The sequence below is a fragment of the Cupressus sempervirens genome, chromosome 11 (assembly GCF_028749045.1).
Source record: "Cupressus sempervirens isolate cs-2001-9-10 chromosome 11, ASM2874904v1, whole genome shotgun sequence".
Classification (NCBI taxonomy): Eukaryota; Viridiplantae; Streptophyta; class Pinopsida; order Cupressales; family Cupressaceae; genus Cupressus; species Cupressus sempervirens.
In genome coordinates, this window is record NC_143128.1 from 481,208,629 (window position 1) to 481,226,152 (window position 17,524).

The 17,524-nt window shown below is 34.0% G+C and overlaps 1 protein-coding gene across 17 annotated transcripts in view; it reads right to left on the reverse strand.

Annotated features, from left to right (window-relative positions):
- Nucleotides 1–924: 924 nt before the first annotated feature.
- UCH2 (Peptidase C12, ubiquitin carboxyl-terminal hydrolase 1) overlaps nt 925–17,524 on the reverse strand; it is a 114,437-nt gene continuing 97,837 nt past the window's right edge. For 4 of the 17 annotated variants that reach the window (XR_016359218.1, XR_016359210.1, XR_016359211.1 and 1 more), the window contains exons 4-8: nt 2,699–2,745; nt 2,510–2,612; nt 1,545–2,390; nt 1,355–1,404; nt 925–1,239 (exon numbers count right to left, since the gene is read on the reverse strand). Coding sequence is in view for 2 of the 17 variants with exons in the window: in XM_089811762.1 (XP_089667888.1) it covers nt 1,596–2,390; nt 2,510–2,612; nt 2,699–2,745 (945 nt within the window). In the remaining 15 variants the exon portion in view is untranslated. Of the gene's footprint in view, nt 1,240–1,343; nt 1,405–1,544; nt 2,391–2,509; nt 2,613–2,698; nt 2,746–17,524 lie in introns of all 17 variants that reach the window. The other 13 variants (XR_016359222.1, XR_016359212.1, XR_016359213.1 and 10 more) reach the window with 5 other exon arrangements.

Sequence of the window (17,524 nt, forward strand, 5' to 3'; positions counted from 1 at the left end):
ACTACATAAATGACAGAACATGATGCAAAAATTACATGCTATAATTCATCATGATTTCAAAAAACAGCACAATCTGCTTTGACTAGCCATTTCACATTATGTTGTCTGATTTAACACATTACATATGAAATGTGTAGATACTGTAATGCAGATTGAATACTTGATACAAATCGTGGTGTATTAATCTTCTTCAAAAACAAAAAAGGATAAGGTCAAAAAAAATGAAGTGCAGTTCATCCCAAAAAATGAGACAAACAAACTACAGAACTGAACTAAATGTTTAAAAATAGCATCTGTAGACATTTAGGTTAGGACACAAAATCCAGAGTTGAAGTCAACTCAAGTTAGAGAACAAATGGGCTGACATACCTCCCTAGAGCTCAAAAAAAGAAATATATAATTATTCCCCAATTACCCTGACTTCTAAGATTACCAATAAAATGAGAGATAAAGAGCTTAAAATATGAAATTTGGCTTATAGTTATGAAATAGAAAGAGAGACTATAACTGATACTGACAGAAAAGGAAAGTTGTCCTTGTTACATTTAGCATTTGTGATTCGTCCTAATATTGAAGAAATCTAACTTCAGAAATCACATAAATATGTCGTTTCTAATACCTGCTATGAATTACTTCCTTACTATCCATATACCCAGAACATAAAGAACAATTTGTTTATTTTCCAAAAAAGATTATCATGCAATAGAACACGACTCTAACACTAGAACAATAACAAACAAACAAAAGTAGACTCCTCCAATGTGAGATGGAACATGACCGTTATTGAAAAACCACATGGTCACAACTTATGGATTTCTCTAACCATACAAACTACCAATTTTCTCTCTACACTAAACAGAGACTACAAGGTCAGAATGGTCAAATTTAAAAGCACTTGCAGACATTCACACTCAAAGGGACATCTAACAAACTGTAACCTGCACTTTTGAAATTTTCACTTACAATTTGGAAACAATTGCCTGATATTTTACAACAATCAAGAAGGAAAGTAAAATCTTATAAAGATTTCAATAATTAGGAGATAGCTTGATCCATGTGTTGAAAACAAATAACCAAAAAAATATATATTAAGGCCAAAAACTGACCAAAATTAACTATGGAAAGCATGTCAAGATTCTTTAGAATTTGACGTAATAAAAGCAAATACCCCAACTCCATCTGCATAATATTTACTGTCTGCAACACAGCATCCAAAAGAAATTGATTGGTTGAAGCAAGCTGCAAACAAAAAATGAAGCAAGGCATGATAAGCCATCTACAATCAGCCCATAAGCATGTTGAAAATATAAACTAATTGTCCAATACAAATTAATTTCACTCACAATTGCACTACCTTAAGACTACACAAAACTAGGCATATATTTGTACGGACAAGCATCAAATCTGACAAACCCAAAAAAACACGTAATCAATAAATGAAATGCTAATGATAAAAATCATTTGTATCAAACCCACTTATCCTTCCAAAATTACTGAATCTAGACTGCCAACTACAAATCATTCAAACACTGAAGAAGACTCACCTTGCTTGAAGAAGATTCACTTCACTTAAATTACCTTCACACAGAGATGATTCATGTCTTTTGTCTCGCCTTTTCAATCAGAGGTTTGAGCTTATTTTTTTCAGCCAACATTCTGAGAAAATTGAACAAAAACGGTATGTAATTATGCTTCCTACGAATATTCTCTGTCCTCCATTTCTTGAATTTTTCTTCCTCAAATAATATCTTCTCCTTGACAATATCAATGTCTGATTCTATTTCCATGAGAGACCTCTCAAGCACTTCAATGGCAGTGCTATGCCTTCCTTGCCCAGAATCTATTTCCATCCTGTCTTCTCCATTGCACTTTGTGGCTGCCAACTGCTCTATAATCTGATCTTTCCTACTCTGAAGATCATTAAGTTCTGCAGTGTATATATCTTTTCTATTTTTTATGATTGCCATGAGGTTGAATCTTATTTCGCTCTTGGAATATTTTTCAATGCGTTCTTGAATTACTGGTTGAACCATCTTCAACCATTCTAAGCTGTCTCGACCTCCGTTGAACTGTCCAAGACTGATGGGCCCTTCCTTCAACCCATCCAACTCATATAATACATTATCAACGGGTATATAACTTATGAAATGATATACATCATCATCTTTATCAGCAAGTTTCTGTTCATCAGAAACAAAGGGTTCTGGTCGAGCAAAGCTATTGTGAGCAGTTCGAATTGCTTCGCTATTGTTGATAGCGAGCCCTTTGAGCTCAGGTGGAAAATTCCTGGTAAACTCCTTCAAATTTGACAGTTCTGGGCCAATATCAATATCTGCACAATTCATTAGAATCGAAAGAATTGCCTGAGTTGCACAAGCATTGTTTATGACCTGCAGCAAATCAAGAACAGCATCACCATATTAAAGTAGTCTCAAGAATTTCATCATCCTCAAGTAAAATGTATCATATATATTCCCAAAGGTCTTTCGGCTATCTAAGAAGGATTCACCTGGCTTGCAAAGAACAAATTTGGGTTATAATCTTCCAGTACAGGTCGATCATCTTTCTCTCCTGACCTCCACTTGAAAAGGAACACTAAGCCATGAACTGGCCTGTAGTATGATATGGTCAGAGATCACAGCAGATATTGTAATCCATTGCAATATAAATACATATAAAAGCTAAACAAATTGCTTACGAAAGATTGCTTAAGGACTCCAAGTCTAGTGAATATAGCTCTTCAACCTGTATAGCACAATGTAAAGATAAGAATTAATTAAAAACTGTGACAATATAGCTGTTATAAGATTATCTTACTTGGTTAGAGGGGGGAGGAATGGGTTTATTTTTAGATATCTTACCAATTCCAACTGACAGTAGAAAACAAACTAAAGAAAGCAACTTGTGATCAAAACTGTTTTTCTAGGAATGTGGAAAATCATGTTTTCCTAGAAATATGCTCAATCAGTGTCGTTGTGAGCAAGATCACAAGGTAAAAACAAAAACGAACAAAAAATTGCAGTGAAAAACCAGCCTTTATAGGATTGGCCTTGCTTGATTATAGTGGAAGGCGAGTACATATATTTGAAAGCCTCATTTCCCTAACTTATGCATTCCACCTGAAAATATAACAAATACTAACAAAGCTACTCATGATAGACTTATATTCTAGTGCTTTTCACACAGACCACACACCCTTTTGAAAAGGGTACCGAAATATTATCAGATACTCCATACTCCAATATTAACTTAAGTTATCCAGAATCCCATACTCATGCGCATGTATTTAATACTTCATTGGTAGAATTATGAATATAGTTACTGAACTAATCGTATTAAAAACAAATATATAAATTATTCCATCATATCTGGCCACTAATACTAATATAGTATTTCTGCTACGGATAGGTCAAAAACTGACTAGTCTTAGGCTTTTTTCATCACATTTATATTCATTAGGAATTTCTCGTTTTTAACATGATTCAAGGACATCTAACAGGAACTGTAATTAACCCATTTAAAGCAGTAAGATATCAATACAAACATATGTTTGAAGCATTGCAAGGTTGCATATTTGTATGTATCAATTTATCAATAACTCCAGGAAAATGAGATGGACGGTAAAGGACTAACAATACGAATAAGGCATTCATAAAATGATAATGGAAAAATAAGAGAGGAAAAGGTCCAAAATGATCTCTCTCAAATAAAATATTAAAATGTTCATTAACAAAATATGTTAGTCATATAAATAATAACATTTGGAGTTGCAAGTCGTAAGATTTATATTACAAAAAACATGTACAAAGTTCAACATCTGCTGCACATGGTTATTTCTTAACAGACTCCCTCCGTTCTTCATTCTCATACATCTCTACGGAGAAGTTGCAGAATATCCATATAGCCTTACAAGTGAGAGTACACAAGTGTTCTATTAACTATTGAGAGCATCTGTTGATATGGAAGATTTTACTAGACAACGGATGCCACTGTTAAAAGCATATGATCTATTCGACTGACTGTGTCACTTAGCTATTGAGAAATGCCATTTCATTTTCAGTCCTTGGGATTATACAAGCAGAATTTGCAACATGGATACAGTGTACGCTTTGCTTCCAAAAAAATGTGGAAATTTTTTATCCATATTTTCCCTGGTTAAAGTTTGATGACCTTTTGAAGAGGTCATATACTTCACTACAAACATTAGCCAAGATGAGATGTTGCAAATTCTTATTATCTTTCAATACCTAACACAATTACATTCTGCATCACAAACCTTTGATGCTATCTGATGTTTAATTCTCATCCTTATTCGTCTACTCAACACACTGCAGTGTGAATGTATAGCATTCATTGTCCTATATACAAAATCAACATTTATCTCTGACCAAATGAAGTATAGCAGTGTTTAAGAATAACATTTATATTATTTACAAACTTGTTAACACAAAAGAATTGACCTTATCTTTTATGTCATTTCTCCAAGTCAATTACTATAATCTTTCACACATTCAACAGGTATAATCTTTCTAATGTCTATTAATATTTAAAATTTGAGAAATTTTCAAATTATTGTGTAATATATCAATATGCAACAGTATATGTAAGCGTGTATATGTTCACGCTGTCTTAAATAGCATTAGAAAAAACATTAAAAAGGACTCAACAACCATTGGAATAGCAGTTTGTGTGCATTCCCGAGCATAGAAAATACATAAAATCAGAAAAATTCATTAAATAAGATACAAATGGACAATATAGGCATTTGTAATGATGAGTGGATTATCAGTAAGAAAATCTACATGAATAAAGAAAAAATCAAGGAGATAAATGCATAAAGCTTCCTCTCCATGTTTGTGTCAAAAAAAAAAAAAAAACCATAAATACAATTATGATCAATCGGTGTCACAATTTTGGCAAAGCAAAACCTATTTATGTAATGTTTTCAGCATAGCTAGAGTACAATATTTATTATTATGTTTCAATAATATTTGCCAGCTTCAAGTAGTTATAAGCATCAGTTGGATGACAACCGTGCCTCTTGGCATTCATCACGTCCTTTAAATAGATATTGTGTCGTACAGGAAAATAGTATGATCTAGTCAGATGTCGATCCCCAACAGACCATATCTGGTATATTTTTGTAATAATTTCATGTGCAAATAAAGATATATCCTGCTCCTGTCTAAGTTGCATTTTCATGTCTATTATAAGGTTGTATAATTTTTAATGAGATAAAGAAGAAAACATTTGGTGTCAACTGCCTTGGATGAAATCAGGTCAGATTTGAGCAATTTGTACCCTTAAATCCAATGAAGTCAATAAGAGGCCACAAAATGATGAAGGCCGTATGAGATTATGTAATCTTTTAGGATCATCGAGCAATATGAATAAGGAGAAGATTACCAGAAACACACAACCAGACAATTCCCATGTTAGAGCCCTTCCAATGGCAATTCAGTTGAGAAGCTGAGAGAACCTTCTTTAGACAAGGGAAGTTGTCAGACAAGTCAGCATCTGTGAATTGTATGGGAGTATCCTTCAGGGCATTGAAAGGTTGCTAATCAAAGAAGAAAAAGTTGAACCTAGGTGTTAAAAAGAAAATTTGAAGGCAAAACAAGTGCATAAAAGGCTGAAAACATTTGGTGTCGACTGCCTTGGATGAAATCAGGTCAGATTTGAGCAATGTGTACCCTTAAATCCAATGAAGTCAACAAGAGGCCACAAAATGATTAAGAACGTATGAGATTACATAATCTTTTAGGATCATCGAGCAATATGAATAAGAAGAAGATAACCACAAACACACAACCAGACAATTCCCAAGTTAGGTCCCTTCCCAAAAAGGCAATTGAGTTGATAAGCCAAGAGAACCTTCTTTAGAAAAGGGAAGTTGTCAGAAAAGTCAGAATCTGGGAATTGTATGAGAGTATCCTTCAGGGCATTGAAAGGTTGCTAATCAAAGAAGAAAAAGTTGAACCTAGGTGTGAAAAAAAAAAATATTGAAGGCAAAACAAGTGCATAAAAAGCTGAAACCAGCGGAATATTTGAGGATTCCAAAATTGCCAAAAGTGAAAGAAAGCACCAAATTGTCTTAGTCAATACTCTCAAGCAAGCGAAATCCCAATCGCTCAGTTGCATCAAAATTAAATCATGGCAAGCCCTAGTGAAGAAAAGAAAAAATTGCCAAAGTTTACAGAACTGGAAGATCTTTTAGGAACTATAAGACTTGTGAAACAATCTAAAAAGAAAATGGACAAGATGGTAAAGCAATTTCGCTACGATCTATTCCAACCACCTCGTGAGGTATAGCAATTGACTATAGACAAAAATTGATCAAGCCTCCATTAATGCATAAGAGAGGTTAAGAAGGCCTTTAAAGAAAAGTTCAAATTACTTCATAATAATAATAAAATAATTTATTCTGCTCTTTTCATTTTCGGAAGTCACATGGCTTCCTTGTAAACTATTTTATCATGGGCAAGGATTGGAGGTTTTCTTTCTGGTTTTTTCCTCAAGGAGCCCTTGAACCAATTATTAATATAATATAATATAGTGGCTAGACCACTTTTGCCAAAAAAAAATAATAATAATAATAAAAGAGTAGGAGAATTTTACAGTACAAAACAAGGTAAGCACAAAAACATATGAACTTATAATCAAAGACAAAGAATTGTTGATAAAACTGGAAATTGACACAGTTGACAGTGTAAAAAGTGATGGATAATTGTGGGTCTACTCCTGTCAGTAAGATGAAACAAGAAGGTAGTACCACCCTGGTCCTATTTTGAAGTCTAACATTGAGTGATGGACATAGAATGTGAGCATAAATGTCCTTGCACAATTAAAGCAAAATGAAGAAAGATGGAGTTTGGATGACCATAGTGACAATGTATCAAGAATTACAAGCACATTGGAAGGACATGCTCCAAATGATGAAATAATTGAAGAGAACCCAACAAACTAACAAACATTTGTGCACTAAGTCCAAAATTGAGAAGCACATAAAAGGTAATTGTCCTAAAAAGATGTTTTGTGAGAATCTCCAATGGGTCATTCAAAAAAGGAGTGCCCAAACAATTTGAAGTGTAAGAGTATACATTACTCTTTAGGGGAAGGCAATCTGCTGATAATGAAGCTTCGTTCAGATAAAAATTAGATGATAATGATCTGTATTTAATATACATCCATTCCATTGTATCTTGTTTATATTGATGCATATATATAATCACATTAAGATACAAATTATTATCATCCAATATATCTGATCATTATATCCAAGTATATCTTCGATCTGCCTCTGCAGATTCTGTCATGTTATTTCCATGTTCATCTTATGTATAGTGATTAAGTCATGATCACAGGATTGGGTCATATGCAAACATATATTTCAGATTTAATTCTGATTATTTGTCTTGCAAGATCGGCGATTACATATGCATTACCATTGAGGGAAAACGATAATTAATCCTGATTTCTGATCGGGTTTGATCATTAGTGAACCGATGCATATTAGGGATATGTCATGAATGGACATGTCTCCACGGTGTGGAGACTTGTGCATTCAAGGACATGTATGTTCAATATAATATAAATATCACTAGACCCAATCTGCCTAGAACATAATGAAATCAATTAATGTGCAATCTAGAGCAGATCGAGTATAACCAGAAATAAATTCTGCTAATATTCAGTATTTGTTAATATTGGATTTGCAGTACATTCATACTTGCCATATGATGAAAATCCATATTTTTATGATTTGAGTCTGCTCCCAACAAACCTGTAATCAAATCATCAAATTCTGAAATAGTAAAAGACATCCCTTTAAATCTGATAGAAATTTAACTTACATTTACACGGTATCAGAGCCTTGCTATGGAAGATCCAATTAAATTTGAGATATCAGATTACACTCTTGATATTGCAGTCACATTCACTCTTCATATGTCAAACGTGATCAGATTTGAGGATCGTGTTGAAGGTGCAAACAACTTCACATCATGGAAGTTAAGAATTATGATGATACTAAAAGAGAATAAGTTAGACTCATTTGTGAAAGATTAAGAAATCAGAACCTGAGAATCAACCAGAGAAATCTCAATAAATTGAGAATAATGAAAAAGCCATGAAACTAATAGAAGATACAATTAAGGATCACATAGTACCTATATTGGCAAAACAGGAGATTGTATGCCTTATGTTCAAATCCCTTGTAGGCACATTTGAAAATAAATAATACTGGCAGAACCCTTGCACTAAAGAGACGAATTAATCACAAGCATGAACGAAGGAGAATTCATCAATGCATATTTCATGAGAATCACTGAGCTAAGGGATCAATTGTCAACTGTTAAATATGAAATTGATAGCAAAGAGTTAACACTAATAGCTTTAAGTGGCCTACCAAATTCATGGGAGTGATTTGTTCAAGGAATAAAAGCAAGATCAAAACTCTCAAAATTTGATTGGTTAAGATCTGACTGTCTACAAGAAGAAATTAAACAGATGACAAAACGAAACAAACAAAAACCTGTAGATGAGGATATTCATTTTTTAAACACTAAATCTCATAAGAAAGGTAAGAAGAAGAATTTCATAAGAAAGGTAAGAAGAAGAATTTCAAGAGAAAGAAATTTTCATGGAAAGGGTTTATCCAAGCAGAGGAAAGATGTTTCCCAAATCCAATGTTTTAGATGTGATCAGTATGGACACTATGCAATCAAGTGCCCTAACAGGACAAAGAAACAAGCATCATTTGCTAAGGTTGAAACAACAAATAAACAAAATGATTTTGAGAAATTTGTCTTCTACTTAGCATTATAAAATCATGTATCAAACAAATTTAACACTTTGGGGATCGATAGTGGGTCGTCAAGGCACGTCATAGGATTTAGAGAACACCTAGACACTATGGTAGAAGACGCTGATAAAGAAGTAACAATTGGGGATGATTATGCACATTCAGTTAAAGAAGTGAAACTTGCAACATCAAATTGGAATCAGGCATCACTATTCAACTCACTAAGGTACTACTTCTACTAGGAATTAAGCAAAATTTAATATCCACATCTGCCCTGGAAGACAACGGATATAGGGTCACCTTCATGGATGGAAAGTTCTGGCATCGCCAAAGAACTCCACCATAAAGAAAGCTCAAACCATAGATATAAGACAAGGATACCTATACAAACTTTGCACTGAGACAAAATAAACCACATTCATGAGACTTCTAACTCAAATGAGATTTGGCATCGAAGGTTAGGACATTCACTTTCATGCCCTAACCTCCATGGAAAAATAGGTAACAGGACTAGCCAAACTAAATCAAACACATAGTAGGGCATGCAAAGGGTGTGCCTTTGGGAAAAACATTAGAGGCACTTTTTAAAATAGCTTGAGTAGAACAAAAAATATATTAGATTAATCCACTCTGACTTATGTGGACCCATGCTTGTTCCCTTCTGGGAAAATTCCTATATAATGTAAATTTTGTGGATGACTTCTCCAGACTCGGATATACTTTCTCAAGTGTTAAGTATCAAAGGAAATTCTTAATAAGTTTAAGGAATTCAAAGCCCTTATAGAAAATTCCTCTAGAAAGAAAATCAAAATATTGAGAACAGACAATGGAAAAGAATACACCTCAAAAACTTTTAAAGAATTTTATGTAAATGTCAGGATCAAGAGAGAGTCTATTGTACCCTTTAATCCTCAACAAAATGGTGTTGTTGAGAGGAAAAATAGAACTATTTTAGAAACTGCAAAAGCAATTTTATATGACCAAAACTTAAAAACCTCATTTGGGCAAAAGCACTTAGGACAGTTGTGTACATTCAAAACAGATGCCCCCACTCACACCTGGAAAACAATACTCTTGAAGAAGCTTTTACTAGTGTAAACCCTGAGATAAGTCACCTAAGAATATTTGGTTGTTTTGTTTACATCCATGTGCCTAAAGAGAAGTTGTCAAAACTAGAGCCTTTTAGAAAGAAAAGGAATTTTTGTAGGCTATAGCGAAACCTCAAAAGCCTATAAGAAACAAATAGAATTGAGAAGAGATGTCATCTTTGAGGACATTGCCTTCAAGAGGGCAAAGAGCTTTCATGAGACAAAAATTCAGGATTCACCCAAAGATATGGAGGAGGATCTTGTACCTGAGTTTCAAAGGGGGTATCCAGAAGAAACCACAAGTGAAAACCAAACTACTAATGAGAATTAGAGGGAGTATCAAGAGGAAAGTCAAAATAATTACAATAAAAAGAGACCACTTTAGGCCAGAAAAATGCTTAAGAAAGCTGAAAATTATGCAACACCCAAAGGAACTTTTAGAGAAAGTAAGAGGCCCAACAAATTCTCAAGTTATGTTGCCTAAATGAGTGTAATCGTTAATTCAGAACATACTAGTATTACAGAACCTCTCAACCATCGGGTATGGAAAGATGCCAGGACAAAGTATCAATCCATCTTGAAAACAATGTATGGGAAATAGTACATAGATCTAAAGAGAAATTTGTTGTCTCTTCTAAATGGCTCTTCAAAATCAAACATGCTGCAGATGAAAGTATATAGAAACACAGAGCACATTTTGTTGCTAGGGTGTCCTCACAAAAGGAAGGTATTGATTACAAAGAGACATTTCACATGTTCCTCAATATACTTCTAATTGAGCAGTCATAGCTATTGCAGTAGCTAAAGGCTAGAATATCCACCAAAGGGATGTGAAAAATGCATTTTTTATTGGGACTATCGAAGACGAAGTCTACTTAGAACACCCTAAAGGTTTTATGATTCATAATGCAGCCTCACATGTATGCAAATTGAAAAAGGCCTATACGAACTTAAACAGGATCCCTGAGCGTAGTATGAAAGGATCGACAACTATCTTATTGGACAAGGGTTTACAAAAAATGATGCAAACCCAAATCTCTATTTGAAAGTTACTAAAAGTGATATGTTAATACTAATCCTAGATGTGGATGGCATGCTAGCAGGGTAAGATCACCTTATTGTCCAATGTAAGAACCTAGCATTAGAATTTGACATAAAGGACATGGGCATATTTTATCGATGTCTACACCCATGGAACCCAACTTACATAAGTTGAAAGAAGCAACAACTACATCTAGATTTGCATATCTTACTCTTCATAGACAGATAATTGGATCACTAATGTACTTGGTTAACACTAGACCGGATATTTGTTATGCATCAAATGCCTAAAGCCAATTTATGTGTGAATCATGAGAGATACACCTTGTTGTTGCAAAGCATATTTTGAGGTACCTTCAAGGTATAATTGGATATGGTCTTAAAATATGGAAATGTTGACCTAGATCTACATGGATATTGTGATTCAGATTGGGTTGGAAATGTAACTAATTGGAAAAGCACATCAAGATATTGTTTTAGTTTGGGATCAGCTATGATTTCTTGGATAAGCAAGAAACAATCCTTAGAGGCACAAAGTTCAACAGAAGCCAAATACAATGCAACATCTATGGGAGCGAGAAAAGCAGTATGGCTTCGGAAGTTGAGTGTGAGACTATTTAGTAAGCCCCTAAAACCCACTGCAAAAATCATAGTTGTATTAAGCTTTTAGTGAATCTAGTGTTCCGTGATTGATCCAAACATATAGAGATTCCTTACCACTATGTAAGAGACATGGTGGAAAGAATGTGATCTAATTGGAGTATATTAGTGCAAGCGATCAAACAACAAACATTCTCACCAAGCCTCTCTCCAAAGTCAAAGTTGAACACTTTGGGAAGAAACTTGGTATGTTTGAAATGTAAGTTACTAAAATTGAGTCTCAAGTTGTTTATTTGTACACACACACATATATACAAAGATGTTTAATGTGTAAACTCATTTTTGGCATATGTATGACTTTGTGACTTTATGGGGGGGCCTGTATACAATATTGAAAGGTGACGATCATTCGGATAATGAACACTTGTATCTAACATAGTAAGGTGACAACTTTACAATGATTAGTTCTCTATCATGATCAATATCATGTGACTTGATATTCATGGACATGTCATGATAGTATCTCTTGAACATTTGATAAATATCATGAGACTTGATATCAATTATAGATCACTATGTTCTTTATGAGATATATCATGGTGGATGTTGTGGTAGACATCATGAGACGTGATGTTAGTGCACAAACCATGACATGGATATATATAAAAGAATGTCATGTGACTTGATATTTTTGAGCATATTATATCGTTTGATATCATGAGTTAGGTGATGTCTCTTCTCACAATAGATGAGCCTATTTACTTGGTTAGTTTCTTTATCTTCCCTAGCTAAGAGGGAGTGTTGATAATGTAGCTTTGTTCAGATAAAATGATGCAGGAGCATCCAGAGGTATAAGGGCAATCCTGTGTCACCCAAAAAAATGTACTTAGACTTAGTTTCTGTTTCATGTGTTTTCATTTTTGGACACCCATTTGGGTCAAATAAAGGTTCCAACTCTCACAGTTCCACTATCAGTGTGCTAGAAAATCCCAAAAAAATAGGAGCATGTAATTGGGCCATCATTTTGGTGAACTAGAAGGTGTGAATTGGCCAAATGAATGCAATTGTAATTTAGAGCATTCCAGAAAAAGAATCAGGTCAAAAGGCCCCACAATTTGAAAGTTATTGCAGTTTTTCGAGTTTTGGAGACCTCCTAAGAATGCTTCAAAGTCAGGTTAGGGGCATTAAATGACCTTGAAAAGGGCCGAAAAATTGGGGACGAGAAAAGCTTGTCCATAGAGCTATAGAGCGCTTCGAGAGCTTTCCGAAAATGTAAACGGTTCATCAATCGGAGCTACGGTTCAAAAGTTATACCTCCCGGAAGTTCGGTTACCGTTTCTGGATTCTTCTAAATTTGCACCAACTTCTAACGCAGCTTCTGGAACCTTCTATTTGGTCGGTGGATGCCTACTAGCACTTTCTAGAATGTACTCCTAGTCCTTAACCCTCCGGGGTCTATTTAAGGAGATTTCTGGCATTGTAAAAGGCAGTTCGGAGTGGAGTTTGAGAGGAGGTACTGAAAGGAGAAATTATCTCCACATTTATGCTATTGTAAGCCCTTAGGGCATGTTTTGAAGTTTATTTTCTCTACACTGAATGTACTAGCTTATTTTTCAGTTAATACAATTTCCCTTTTCTGTTGTGTCCATTCTATTCTTGGGTTGTGTCCCCATCATAAAAATTAGATGATAATGGTCTGTATTTAACATACATCCATTCCAATGTATCTTGCTTATATTGATGCATATATATAATCACGTTAGAATACAAATTATTATAATCCAATATATCTGATCATTATATCCAAGTATATCTTCGATCTGCCTCTGCACATTCTTTCTTGTTTATTTCCATGTTCATCTTATATATAGTGATCGAATCATGATCACAAGATAGGGTCATATGCAAACATATATTTCAGATTTAATCCTAATTATTTGCCTTGTAAGATCAGCCATTACCTATGCATTACCATTGAGGGCAAATGATAACTAATCCTGATTTATGATCGAGTTTGATTATTAGTGAATTGGTGCATATTAGGGATATGCCCTGAATGGACATGTGTCCACCGTGTGGAGACATGTCCATTCAAGGACATGTCTGTTCAATATAATATAAATAAGACTAGACAAGATCTGCCTAGAACATATTGAAATCAATTAATGTGCAATCTAGAACAGATCAAGTATAACCAGAAATAAATTCAGACCTTGCCAATATTCACTATGTATTAATATTGGATTCGCAGTACATCCATACTCAACATATGATCAAAATCCTTTTTTTTTTATTTGAATCTGCTCACAACAAACCTGTGATTAAATCATCAAATGCTGAAATAGTAAAAGACATCCCTTACTCTAAATCTGATTAAAAATTAATTTATATATACACAATCAAAACCATCAAAGCCACAAAATGAATCTCTAAGAAGTCATCAAAATCAAAGAGCAAAATCAAATCCAAAATGACCCCAAAAAAGGTTCTATCATTCAATGTTGACAATGTAGGGACTGGGGACACTTTGCAAGAGACTATCAAAATAAGTAGGAAAATGTAATTATTGTGCAAATAGTGTCGGTTTGGAGATCATGAAGACACTGGATGTCCAAAATGAAAAGGCTACCATCAACCTAATTAATATTTGTTACATCCCAAATTTTTGACCTAATTTTAAACTTGTTCATAACTGTTGGATTTAACGAATTATTCTTTCATGATCATGTGAAATAGATAGTTATTTATATACGTTGTATTAACTATTAATGAAGATGGTTGTTAACCAATAAATGTTATTAGGTGATTAGCAATTGTTTGATTTAAAATAATGATTAATATGTTTTTATGAATTATTATGGAATTATTATTATGGCGGAAGTGTTTTTCATGGGTGATTGCAGGAGAACATGAAGAGGGGGGAAGCATTGCTAAACAAGGATCATCGAAACAAATGTTCGCTTAGTTCAGTCACCAGGATCAGCAGGTATGACCTTAAACTTCCTTGAAAAGGATGCGATGACTTAATCATAGGATACATTTATGGGACCCGCATGAGCTATTAAGAAAACAATCAAGGAAAAACATAAAATAATCTAACTTAAAATATAATACATACCTCAAAAGAGATTTTTTATTAATCTCCATCATATTATTATAATAAATACTTACATATGTACACATATATAAAAATGAAATGGCACCAATAAATTATAATAACGTAATTCAATGATGTCACCCCATTAATATACTTACATGTATGTATATAAGAACATATTATAATAATAACTGAAAATTATAATCTTTCCAACTCATCTTTTCAACTTTTTATTTAAATTCTTTCTTCCTTCTCTTTTCATAATCGATTTATTATTTGGTAAATCGAAATGACATATGTTACATAACTAGCGGAAGCCAAGAAGGCATGGCCTTCCTTTCGATTTAGCTGTGAATCGAGTCTGGCACCTTTCCTTATATATTCGTCTGCCTTGCCATATTAAGCATTCAACTTAGCATCCGCGTTACCATCAATCTTCGTTTACCACTACGGACTTTGCTGTAATAAACTCTCTAGCATTCGAATCCACAAGAGCCGTGAGCCAAGGTTTCATTTTATACTACCAGTCTGAGCATCCAATACAATAGCAATTCTGCCTTAAGAACCTAGCTTGGAGGGATCTGCATTTGGGACGTCTGCAATTAAAGGACAGATTCCAAATTTGGGTTGCAAGGATTCTAGCATATCCAATGATATATCAGGTCATGATATGACTTTTCCAGTATTATTCTTAATTCTTCCAAAGCAGCCAGTTAGGCGTCTAGAAGTTTTATCATTTCAGACTTCTTCTTTTTCAATATGAATTGCTACTTACTCAATGTCCTTATTATCAGTCCTCTTCCCTTAAATTTCTTTAAGTCAATTAGAAACAATCCCATATGTAAGAATATTAAAATCTGAATTACTGTCCAAAGAGTAATGTCATTTGAATTACCATCCAAAGAGTAATGTCGATCTTAAAAGGAATTATGTATTATGTTGTCGCAATTTGTGATAAGAGGATATAAATAGTAGAATGCTCATGAATTTTCTAACACCTGAGATTCACTGGCAATGTAGCCATGAAATGGTGAAGAGGTTTAAATAAAGGGCACAGTGCTCACAATCTTTCAAGCACCTAGGAATCATCGGCTATGAAGCCACATATGGTGAAGAGGTGGAATGAACCTGCAAGGAAACAGAAAAGAAATCAAACATGAATAACTTAAATAATGAAATACTTAATCGCTCATGCTTATCCCTGTAATGGAACCTGTTGTCAAGTCGAGCGGTGGTGTTCGGGTCAATGTACCCATCGGAAATCCTTGGCCAAGGTAGTTTATAGGCATATGTGCCATCTAATGATCACTTGATGTATGTAACGTCAGTTATATAGGTATAACTGAATGGGCACTCAAAAACCTTGGATGCTCGGATGGTTGGACTGAACAACATCCCAAGCCCGATCCTGAGATAGGGAGGGTCATTCTTATATAATAGAATGTGTGGGGATAGGTATCGTCCAAGGTTGGGAGGTTAAGCCTATGACAATGCTTCTCCTCTCACCAATGTCAAGGCTTGCACAACCAAATAAAAGATCCTCCAATGATGCTTGTATGTTCCTTTCTTTCTTGTTAAGCAATTACTTTACTTGTTAATCATTTATCATGAATAAATATGTGTGTTAGTCGTTTTATTTCAGTTAAACATGACTACAGTTAGGAATAGTTATTTGTTATTTCAATTGAATAAGAATATGCTTATTTTCAATTGAGCATGATTACAGTTATGATAGATAGTCGTTATTCTATTTATTTCAGCTGAACATGACTACAATTAGGAATAGTTAATTGTTATTTCAATTGAATATGATTATGTTTATTTTAAGTTGATCAAGATTACAGTTATGATAGATAGTCGTTGTTCTATTTATTTCAGCTGACCATAAAATTATAGTTATGAATAGTTAACAGTTGATCTTGAATATGATTACAGTGATTTTCTATTAATTGTTTAAAGTAGTCTTTGTCATGTGAAAAGGATCCAGTTATTTATATAAATGTTGGAAGGTTTTAGTATAAAACGTCTTGAAATAGATATGAAAATTCGTTTGTCACAATATTGACAAGCAAAATTAAGTGTTGGCCATTACACGTGCCCAAGAAAGAAGCCAATGTACTAGAGCCCACGTATAGAAAAAGAAACTCTCCATGAAGGAAGGCTCAAAGTAGAGAATGGTATGGGTAAGGAAAATCACTAGTCATATATAAATGCAAGTACAATAACAAATTAGTTAGATTCCAAGAAAAATGTTACAAAATTAGTACTTGAAACTACCAAACCAGTTACAAAAGTGGATTTATCACATAGTATTCCTAAAATTCAAAACATTGTTGTATTGAGGGATCAAATTAATGTTGACAAGAAAAAAGAAGTATTGGTCATTGCTTGTGCCCAAGCAAAGAAGGCTATGTACTTGAACCCAAGTACGGAAAAAGAAAAGCTCAATGAAGCAAGGGCCAAAGTGGAGAATGGTATACGTAATGAATGTCGCCAGATCTACGGTTAAAAAACTTACAATCCAAGAAAAATGTTATAAACAAAGTAACTCAAACTACCAAATTAGTTAAAGTAGTAGACTTGTTACAAAGTATTCATGAACTTCAAAATGCTCTCGTGTCACGGGCGAGTGAGATGGTGCATGCTAAAACCCAATAGGAATTCGGTGAAGATAAAAAGAATAAAACTCTGCTGTCAAGCAACCAGGTGATTGATTCAATGTTACTAATAGTTAACGCAACAAACAAACCAGTAATGGTTGTTATGCAGATCCTCGGAAACTCACCAATAGAATTGTCAATGGCAGGCCTAGTGCAAACATATTTTTGGAAGACACTCGGAGAAGTCTTTGCAAGAGAACCATTTGGTTCCTAATTTTTCAACATGAAAATTGGT